Source organism: Wasmannia auropunctata, unplaced genomic scaffold (genome assembly GCF_000956235.1).
Source record: "Wasmannia auropunctata unplaced genomic scaffold, wasmannia.A_1.0 LD335828.1, whole genome shotgun sequence".
Classification (NCBI taxonomy): Eukaryota; Metazoa; Arthropoda; class Insecta; order Hymenoptera; family Formicidae; genus Wasmannia; species Wasmannia auropunctata.
The window spans coordinates 532812-544032 of record NW_012027062.1 but is presented as its reverse complement, the minus strand read 5'-3'; the positions used below and the strand labels follow the sequence as shown (position 1 = coordinate 544032).

The 11221-nt window shown below is 41.8% G+C and overlaps 1 protein-coding gene across 6 annotated transcripts in view; it reads left to right on the top strand.

Annotated features, from left to right (window-relative positions):
- Positions 1–2137: 2137 nt before the first annotated feature.
- The window catches only part of LOC105455890 (neuroglobin-like), a 37780-nt gene continuing 28696 nt past the window's right edge, over positions 2138–11221 (top strand). The window contains exons 1-3 of one of the 6 annotated variants that reach the window (XM_011699574.1): positions 2138–2338; positions 5276–5484; positions 6532–8462. In XM_011699574.1, coding sequence (XP_011697876.1) covers positions 8266–8462 — 197 coding nt within the window. In that variant the 5' untranslated portion in view covers positions 2138–2338; positions 5276–5484; positions 6532–8265. The other 5 variants (XM_011699577.1, XM_011699578.1, XM_011699572.1 and 2 more) reach the window with 5 other exon arrangements.

The following is an 11221-nucleotide window of genomic DNA, read 5'->3' as shown; positions in this document are numbered from 1 at the left end:
GTGTGCTCTTCCTGTTTTAAACGAAAAAATTTTGATTTTATGTAGATAAAATCAAAATTTTTTCGTTTAAAACAGAATTTTTATAAAATAAACTCTTTTGACTGCAGCTACTTCTTATTAGTTTCCATTTATATATAAAAATTATTTATCTACATAAAATCAAAATTTTTTCGTTTAAAACAGAATTTTTATAAAATAAACTCTTTTGACTGCATAGTATTCAACATAAATGGAAGCTAATAAGAAATAGCTGCAGTCAAAAGAGTTTATTTTATAACAATTTTGTTTTAATCGAAAAAATTTTTATAAAATATATTCTTTTGACTGCAGCTATTTCTTATTAGCTTCCATTTATGTTGAATACATAACATTACGTTGTATAAAAATCATTTGTTGAGAAAAGATTTTTTGTCCGACTCAAGAGACATATCGTATGTACAATAATATACGCGAATACCTTAATTCACCATTACCTAATTCAGCACTAGGTCACTCCGCTTTCTCGACAGGAATACACCGATATTAAAAATAAGATCACCAGTTGCAGAATACGTTGACAGTGTCATCTCGCGCTCGCGTATATTGGTCCCGCATGTTGATCCCGGAAAGCAGCCTGCGATTATGGCAAGTCTGTTAAGGGAACTTGCGGCAACTTCCATGACAACCCTGTCACGTATAAAGTAAAGTTCATGAAGTGCTGATAATTCCGAACTAGTCCGATCAAAATGTAACGGTTACGTTAATGCATTTAATGCTTGCGAACCGCTTTCTCTCTCGTGACACATGTCCGTGAAGATGTCTGCCGAGTGTGTGTGTGTGTATGTGTGTGTGCGCGCGCGGTGCGCGATAATACCACCACGTAAACTGATCGATATTCGCGTGCACGTAGACGTAGAGGTGAATATTATATGTAGACGCAGTCGGACTCTCCGGATTAAACTTATAGAATCCCGAGTCTCGGGAAGATACGCGAGTAGACATAGCTTGGGGAGGGAGGGAGAGAGAGAGAGAGAGAGAGAGAGAGAGAGAGAGAGAGAGCACCTCGGGACGATAATAAAATTGTTGAATCGAGTACGAAGTAGTGCTTAAAAGCGGCCACGTTTATTCAAGCTCGAGCTCCCGCGGCGCTCATCGCCGTATATTTTGTTTCAAAAAGAGATTAATTCTCGCCACTCTTCGAAACGTTGCAGTCGGTATACATATCATGTGTTACGTTTCCTGAAATAGTCGCGGCAAAATATTCATACTCTTTTTGAAGATTATACACCGGGCGCGTTTTATGCGAAATTATATTTCACGTACGAAAGTTCATGTTATATTTATACAAGGATTGAAATTCCTACAATTTGCGTTTAATGAATTCGCGAGTCCGGACTGTACACGCGAAAATGATATTTACGTTTATTTTCTCCCGTGATTCCGCAAATATAAGAGATTATGAGTTAAAATGCCGCGAATACTCATAATTCCTCGTAATTCCTAATATTTAATTTAGAGCTACAGGGTTGGATCAGCACGTAAACTAATAAAATTTAAGCTTCCGGCTATCGAGAATTTCCACTGAATATTTTTATTTAAGAATAATATTCATTGTTTTTCTATAGTTATACAGAGAACGTATATATTTTTAAATATCTTTTAACTGGCCTATTAAAATTATGCTGCCTGAAACAATTAAGGATGAATTATTTTTCTGTAAACAATTTTACAAGACAAACGACGATATAGCTAAAATATTGCACATTTATCATTGACGTCTACGTTATTTATTAATTAAAGAAATGGACATTTATTGAAGTAATTCCCCTTCTAAAATGTTATGAGCGACTCGTTAAATCGAAAATGCGAAAGATCACCGTTCGCCTTCGAGGGGGTGAAGAGATGAGCTCTCTCTCTCGCGTTCGGTGGCTGAAAAGCGGTCAAAGCATCGTGACATCGCGCACGGAAAAGTGGAAAGTGGCTGATTAATTGTCGATGAGGAGAGAGAAAGGGATGGCGAGCGAGAGAGACAGAGAGGAAGAGATGGAGAGCAGGGACCGAGAGCGAGAGAGGAATGACAAGAGGAGAACGGAAGCGCGGCGGCGGAGCGCGCCTGCGCGTCGTACTCGGGAGCGCTTGTTATGGAGGCCTCAGTCTCGGCTCGCCTGGGCAGTAGGCAACACGGCCGACGCCGAAGCACCGCGCCAAGTATCCGACCGGGGAGCCCCGGGGACGTTCTAAAGATAGAAAAGCGCGCGCCGCCGATGCGCTTCGCGCCGCGCTACCACGACGAGAAGCGCGTCTCCTCCGCGCGACGACGCGGCGACGCGGGCTTCCACCGTGCGACGACGATGAGGAGGTATCGCGCGTGACCGCGGAGGTACCGAGGCGAACGATCGAACGCGACGATCGAGAGAACGCGCGCGGTGTCAAGGAAGGCGAATAAAGGGCGGCTCGAAAGCGACGCTCTCGAGAGCGCGGATCTCTCTCTGATATCGCGAACGGTGGTTGCGTATACGTGTCGCGCGAAGAAACGCGGATGACAGACGAGCGCGAATCGATCGCTCGAGAGGCGACACGCGAGTGGAGCACAAGTGACGATGAGGGTGACCACTCGATCCGCCGCTCGATGCTCGCTCGGGCGATTCGCTGGGAATCGCCGTGTAATTTCGCGATTAATAGGTTTAGGCGAGATCCGCGAGAAGAATCTGCTCGGCCGCGTTTCTCTCACACCGCGGTTCTTGCTTCTTCTCAGCCAGCCGCTTCGCGAATCGTCTCGCGATTCGGTCGCTGATCCCCCGACAGGAACGGAACGGAGCTTGGGAATGTCGGGATATATAACGTTATCCCGTATAGATAACGTTGTCCCGCAACGGAAATTGATAGAGACGCGAGTTCAGTGATATATCGCGACAACGTGCTGGCGCGTCGCATTGCTGGAAAAGCGCGTGACGGGAATTCGCAGGCTTATTCGCGGGGCGAAGTGGGATTTCGCCCCGTAAGCTGTTTGTCTTCCAATATAGTGGCGCATTTGTTTGTTCTTCTCTTGATTCCTCGGTATAAATGCGTTCAAGGCTGAACGGAATCGACCGCTATTTCTCACGTTGGCGTTAGTCAAACGGGGCAGCATTTGCGAAATCGGCGCGTACGCGATACGGCGGCGTTTTCCGAAACCGTATCGCGAGTAATTTCACGTTGGATGTTTACTTGATAGCAATCACGTTTATACACGACGGTTGTGGTTTGTTTGTGCAAACCATGTAATTCGATTTAAAAGCATACGGATGTGGAATTATTATATTGTTAATATCTCGCATTAATACGCGCGGCACGAAAACATAATAGGTATAATTTGCACGGCGTTTTCCTTTCTTTTTTTATCTACGGATTCTTTAATTAATTCTCAAAGTATGATTATTTTAAGAAACATATCGTAAAGTTAACAAATTCTAACTCATAAATTATTCAAATTATTAAAAACTTTTACGGTATAATTTATAATGTATTTATATAAATAGAAATAATGGGAAAGGTATATTTGTCAATTAACTGCAAGATTAAAAGATTGTGGAAAAAAACCGTTCAATAAAATAATAAGAGAAAAGAAAATCTATTCTCTCCCGAAGAGTCTATAGATAAAAGGAAGGTCAGGTGTCTAGTGCGTCAGATGTAATGCTGTCTCAAACTCACGCCTGTAATCTTCAAGACGAAATATCTAATTCATTGTCCACTTGATCTAAATTTCGATGAATTATTCCGGATAATTAAATGGGGTAAAGATATATAATATAATATTTCAGTGAGCTTTTGAGTTTCTGTGAATACATTGCGAAATACTGGCGACAAGACAATGTCGCCGTGTCGATTGGATCAATTTCGGATTTGCAACGATTCGATTTATCGTATAATTCCCGCGGGTCTCATTCTCTCCGTGATGCATCGATTCTGACTCTAGCGATAATGCTTATCCAACGTGTCGCCGTTTTTATTGCAACTCTATCGTTTTTCGCAAAGAAAAATGGAATCATGGCATAATCATCATTAATAGATAAATCGCACTATTTTATATTCAATCATTTTTTCCAACAAATACGAAAATCCGTATTTCCATCGTACATTTATCGCTATGTAGGTGCCTGATGCTTATCCCATATTGATGATGTTGTTGACACGGTCTTTATCAACCCTTATCGTAACATCGCTATTACTTGAGCCGACGAAATTAGATCAAAATGACGCCAGCTGGTGTCGAATACTTTTTCGATAGGAGACGAACAAACGTATATTTTTTATACTAGAAAAACATACACAAATATTAATTAATTTAAAGAAATATTTTTTCTAAAAAAATGGCAAATGCATACGATAATTGAATTTATTCAATTATCTTCTGTTTACAGAAATATAAAAAATATATATTCACTGATTCTTATTTTATCGTATACATTGATCCAAGAAAGAAAAACAAAATTATACGTTTACATTTACATAACAATCACATAAATAATCAAAACTTTGAAATATAACTCGATACAGTTACACGCGAACGTACTAGGTAGTAGATACTCTTATGTTAGCCTGGCATACGGTTGTAAAAGTCGGGCAATAAGGGCCGACATTTACTGGCATCATATTGCTGCCGCGATGGACTGCTTTCGCTCTGGTGAGACGCTACCCTACACTTTTTGCATCGGGGAACTTCGAAAGCCATCTAAGTTATCCGCGTTACACCCGATGCGCGCTTCTTACGTTCCACCCGCTCAAACTTTATTGGCGATGCTTATCAACGCCGCGATACGCTCGGCGTTTTCACGAGGACGGACAACTCGAACGTAAAGTTACCGGTGTATATACAAGCCCCAACGGGACCGGCGCGCGGCGGCGGCGCACGGGGGAGGAAGTCTCCCCTTTCCGGTTACACCCGGCTGCCTTATAACGCTTTCATCTACTTATCGTCTCTCTCTCTCTCTCTCTCTCTCTCTCTCTCTCTCTCTCGCTCTCTCTCGCTCTCTCGCTCTCGCTCTCGCTCTCTGTACAACCTCCGTTATCGTTTGCTCTTCGCACGTTTCTTCAACACGCTTTCACCTATTCGACGTCGAGAACGGAGAGCAATGACGCAGATGAGTTTTGGTCGCCTCTCCCCCAGATCCCTCAAAACTCCTCCATCAATGTCGCCGGAATTCCGCGCCTCGCCGCCTTCGATTCTTTCGTTTCTTCCGCTCGAAGGCGCTCCACGTCCAACTCTCCGCTCGAGATTTGTCGGTTGAGATTTCTCTTTTGTCCCTTTGCTCCGCAGCTGATCCAGTTTGATACCGCCATTACGCTAATTGAAGTGCCATGCCGTCCGACATTGTCGTCGCATTGACGATGAAACTTCGGAAGTCTTCGCGAACGACTGAACGGATATCGAAGATGTCCTTTTGCCAGGAAAATACGACTTAAAAGTGAAATGACGATGTCCGGTATTATTTTTGCGAATAGAGAGTTTGCGTAATCACATTAAAAGTATGCAGCCTTTCTCCTTTCCTGATTAAAGACATTACTTCGCTTTCATTTAAAAATTTATTTTTCGAATCGATCTCATTTAATCAATAAGTAGTGGCAAGTAAAATTACAAAAATTTCACAATTATTTTTCTGCATTTAGTATACAGGGTGTATCTTAATAATAACGCCCACTAATTATATAGTGTTATCCTTTGTGAAAAGTCCTGAACCATTTTTTTTCTACAGTGCTAAATAAAATTATCACTACTACAGTAATTACTGCTTCATTAAGCATTGTAGATAAAAATAGTTCTTAAATAACGCTCACTAATCATGCGCTATTCCTTATAAAAAGTTGAATCAAAAAGTTCTGTACCATTTTTCTTTACAAAGTTCAATGAAGCAGTAATTACCGCAATAGTGATCGCTTCATTGAGCATTATAGAAAAAAAATCATTCAGGACTTTTCGATCCAGTTTTTTGCAAGGAATAACGCTATATAATTAATGAGCGGTATTTAAGATATATACCCTGTATATCTTTGAAAAAAAAAACACCGTAGCAGTCTATCAAATTACTTTCAAGAAGTATACGCGGGCAAAACAGATAAAATTGTAAATATTTATATATTTTGTTCCTCATATTTATGCTATTTTTATAAAAAGCCTATTAGTTGAAATAAAAATTTGTGTGCTGTGTCATCCAATAACAAAAAATATTTTTGAATTTAAAATATTTAAAAATCGAATGTCAACGTAGATAGTGTCGATGCGCAAATCCGCAAAACTCGAAACGCGAATAGATATTTCTCTTGCTTTCCAATATGAGATCATTTCCATACCTGGCACGTTCGTCTGTACACCAGCGAAGCAACGCGGTCCGAAAGCTTCATTTATTACTTCATATATCGAGTGTCGATCCGTCGACATCCTCGATCGTCTCGCGCGTCTTCGATTTCCTCTCGATCTGTCATTCGTTGTCGCGCCAGTGTTCGCCGTAAATGAGATCGATCGATCGTTCCGCTCGATAAATATGAAAAATATCCACCGCGGCCGTATGCTTGCAGCTAATGTCCCGAAGATCGAGGGATCCGAAGATGTTTAAGGAGCCGTGACTGTTCGAGTACTCGCAAACTTTGTGAAGGAAGTGAAGTGAATTGTACGGGATTGATGAAGAAAGTTTCATACAATTAAAGGGACAAGCGGCGTAAAGATGGCAGGTACATGAAGATACATTGTATTAAAATTTGTAAGAAGTTAACGAGCCTAACGAGATTCTGAAAAGGGGAAACTGGAGTTATTGTTGTGAAACAATGAGAAGACATCATTTGTACGCTTAATGAATATATACGGGTCTCGGGGGTAGGACGGGAGAAAGTGAGTGTAGAAAAGGAGAAAAAGGGATCGGACTGAGAGTCCGACAGGCGGGACAAAATGCGACTGATTAAAATGTGAGATGGAAATCTGATAACATAAAACAGAAAATAAAGAGAACTTAGCAAACAGATAGACACCAGTTAGACGAAGACGAGAAGGTTACCTTGTACGCATAAAAAACCGTGCAGAGTATAAAAGAAAGCAAAAAGGAGAGACATAGATAAAGAAGATTGGACAAGATTGCCGGAGGAAAACAATTACACACAGGTATTCTCGGAGGAAATAAAGAAAGCACATACCGATATACAGAGAGTTAAAGGTGGAGAAATCGATTCGTGGAAGATTTAGAACCGGAAGCGGTAAAGTGCGGAAATCTTGGCGAAAAGGGAAAAGGAAGATATTTGACAGAGGTGAGATTGATGTTGAAGGGAAAGTGGCCGAGGAGAAGCTAGATAAATGAACTCGCCGAGCGGAAAACTTCGCGAAAAGGCCAAAAGGACCAGCAAGGATACGCGGGGTTTAAGAATAACCGCGAGGAGAGGCGCATTCGAACCGGAGAATGAATAGGAGGAGGAAATGGATTAATGTGGCATTATCACGTGTTCTCAACTATAAGAAACGATAAATATATGCCCACGGTAGGAGTACATCGGATACATGACAAGATTTGCGAGAAGAAGAGAATTTACCAGGTTTACCTCGCTTATCTTTGTACTGTGAACGATGGCGAACGAACGTTCGCGGGTGGGCAACTTCGAAACGGCCGATTCGCTTTAAAAACGAGCACGTGCTCGCGTCGAGATCGTGCGGCACGTCGAAGGGATACATGGACGCGAAACGCATTCCGCCGATCGTATCGGCCACAAAGTGTTCGCGCGAGCGGTAAGCCGTTCCCGATCATCATCCGTTCTTAGCGATCGACAGTGCGACGCAGACGCGCGACAGACTCTGTCGAAGACACGCAGATTCCTTGAATTCGACCACGTGTTATACTGTGTTCAGGAATACAAGACGTCATAAGGCTCTTACAGAGGAGACTTAGGAAGTTAATAGGATAACCGCCATTATTTGTCCGGAGCATATTTTTACTGCCGAGCCACCGATTTGAGAGAAGCCAGGGTTTACGTCTTCGTCGTCGTATCATCATCGATCTCCAACGACAACGTCGGTATATATATATTATATATATATATCTTCGTTCTCACAGTGTAGTGCAATCCCTCGTTCTCGTCGATGCGGCGGGAACTTCGACGGAAGTGGCAGGGAGTGGAAGCGATACCGAAATCGAACGCGGGGTGCTGCCGCGCGGTCTACGGGTACCGTGGCGCGGGTACGTGGTGATCATCCCCCGTTGTGGGTCGCCTCGCGTTAGTGTCTTCCGCGACTCGGGGGGGGAGGTCGCGCCAAGGACTCGCCGTCGCAACATGGGCTGCGAACTTAGCAAACTGGCCACCACGAAATCGCGCAATCAAGCCGGAAACGATGGCTCGCCGCCGCCGCCGCCGCCGGCCGCCACGGATCCCCGACTTCCGCTCACGGCCAGGCAAAAATTTACGGTTATCGCTAGCTGGAAAGCGGTCTCCAGGGCACTGGAGCCCACGGGTATATACATGTTCATAAGGTACGTAGCCGGTGTTAACGCTGCCAAGGTTTTACGACTCTCCGGAGTGGCTCGCTGTAGAAAAACGTCGAACGAACGTACAACGCTAGGCGGTCAACGATTGTATCGTCGCGCGCGATAAACGAGAACATGATATAGCTATACGCGACCTAAACTCCAATGCAATTTTTCTTCGCTGCGTTAGTTTTGCGAAAGAAAATATTTTAACTTTGCTCTGTTTTATTCTTTTATTTTTTTGCGTTTGTTAACGCACACAATTTCCTAATAAAATTGTGTAGCCCTTGGCAACAATTCAATTGGACACAAAGAGCTCTTTGGATCTAATTGGACTTTATTGTCGAAAAATTTTGAGCATCTTTTTTGTAGTGCATAAACAAACGAGAATAATGTTGCTATTAGAAATATACGATATACTATTTTATTTTATCTCTCTTATTTTTCATATATTATATATAAATAGGATAATCATGTAAAAAAACGCTTTTCTTTTCTTTTTCTCTCTTGTTCGAGTAACACTTACAGATGCCAACGTTATATAAATTTATACAGTAAAAGCCGTGTTGTCACAACTGTAAGGTTATTGTAAGCTTTCCGCGCGGCAATAGCGCTCCATTACGGAGCATAACATTCTTGCGATTTCGCCGGGGATCAGCTTTGTCTCCCGACGATGTCTTTAGTGTCGGAAAGGGGGTGTCGCGCTGAATTTCGTAAGAAAATGATGGCACCCACATTTTCCGGAGTTGGGGCACGGTGTGTTTCGCCCGCGTCACGCGCCATTACGTGATTAGCTGAGCGTTTAGGCTCTTCAAGGCTGTCATCAACGTCAGACGCAACCCTGAGAGATACCCGTCGAGAGGTATCCTTATACCCCCTTCACGCCCGTTTTCACTGACGTTGCTTTGCACAGAGGAAACCTACCGATGGATCGTAAACCGGGTACCGTCCGTGTCATCGCTCGTGCATCGAACTGAGGGATAATCTTCCTTCTGGAGACCGTATTTGGATCGTACAAAGCTGTGATCGTACGCGCGGATTGAACGCGAGTGCGCAATTCTATGGACCATATAATTGAGGTCATTCAACCCTTAATATGACTTTTTATTATTTCACTTGCCGCTACAGAGACAATAACGAATGAGCGAAAGAAACTAGAATCGCATTTGCTACAGTTATTAGAATGAGATTGGAGCATTTATAATATTTTTTCCCTTTACTGTTGTAAAAGAGGGAAAAATATATACATCATTAAACAAAATAATTTTTTCTCGATAAAAACTTTTATGTTTTAATGATGCAAACATTTGTTAACTAATTTTAAGCCATTGTTTCTTTAAATTTAGACTGAATTCAATTTTTTACAATGAGAAAATTTGCAATTATTAATTATTTATAGAAAAAAATTAAAATTTTAAAACTAACGAAAAATTAATTATACGATCTACTATTTCTTATTCATGACGATAAATAAAGTATATTTTTATTATATTCACACAATAGAGAAAATAATGATATATTACATTTTAGAAGAAATTAACTCGCCAAATATTCAGCGAATAAGAAAGCTAAATTAGGTTGTCATGAATGTTGCAAATGACCCAGAATTAAGAAGCTTCCATAAATAACTGACCCAATACAATATAGATAAATTCTTCTTCTAAAGTGCTTCGAAATGAGACCATTTCGATAAAAACAAATTTAGTTTGCGCTGCGAAAATCTTCGCGGAGGACGCTCGATTCAAGTCCGCGAGAATTCATCGACATAATTAGTTCGCCCAAGCACTGACGTAAGATATCGGCGCTCGTGCCTGTTAATTTCCGTCAGAATTTGGGACGAGTCTCGAAAGTAGTCGACGAGTCGGCGTCGTGACAAGGGTCACCTGAAATATTGCAGAAGTGCCTTTGCCTAGGAGTATACCGTTGCACTGCCGCGAAAAAGCGCGGAGAGACTTCTTTCCCTCGATCGCGAGTTCAGCAAGCTACCTACCACAATTTGGCGGGATTCCAGTTCCGCGTTCGTTTCGTTCTATTTTCTCAGTAGACGAGAGACTTCCGTTGATTCTGTTGACTTTCGAAGGAAATAGGAAATGCCGATCGTATCGTCATGGAATTGCCGGTAAACGCTTTTTAACCCGCAGCTTGGGACTTTCCCCGCACGCTTGCGTTGGACATCGAGATTCGAATAAAATCGGGCCGACATCCCCTCGAGCGAATAGTATTTTCGGAATCTCTTTCCTAAATTTTTGGACAATCCCACTGTGCAATTTTTAATCTTTCAATAACAGTAGTTTTAGGAACGTACGTAGGTATAGCCGAGGTAAAAAATCCATTGAAAAATTGAATATTTTATTTATAATATCAGTCTTTCTCTACCTCTCTCTGATAGACTCGATTAATTTTAATCGAATTTAATCTTCTCTCTTGATTGTACTCTGAACTTTAATAATTTCAATTCGCCAAACACACTATTGATTTTTAGTGCTCCTTATAAAAATAAACATTCATATAAATCCCTTCTTTGTCATCCCGTTAAATTATCAGACTAACAACTTTGAAGTTACGAAAAAAAGAACATTTTACCTAAAGGGAATTATAACTGTATTCCTCATCGTGACACAATGCGCTACAGTACAGCCGATACTGCAGTATAGTGTCGACAAAGCGAATTCTCAGGAGTCCCGCGATAAGCGCTATTCTATAATGGGCTATAATCGGGATTCCAGAAGGTCTCTCTCGCTTTTAATTGAGGCATACGACCGGGG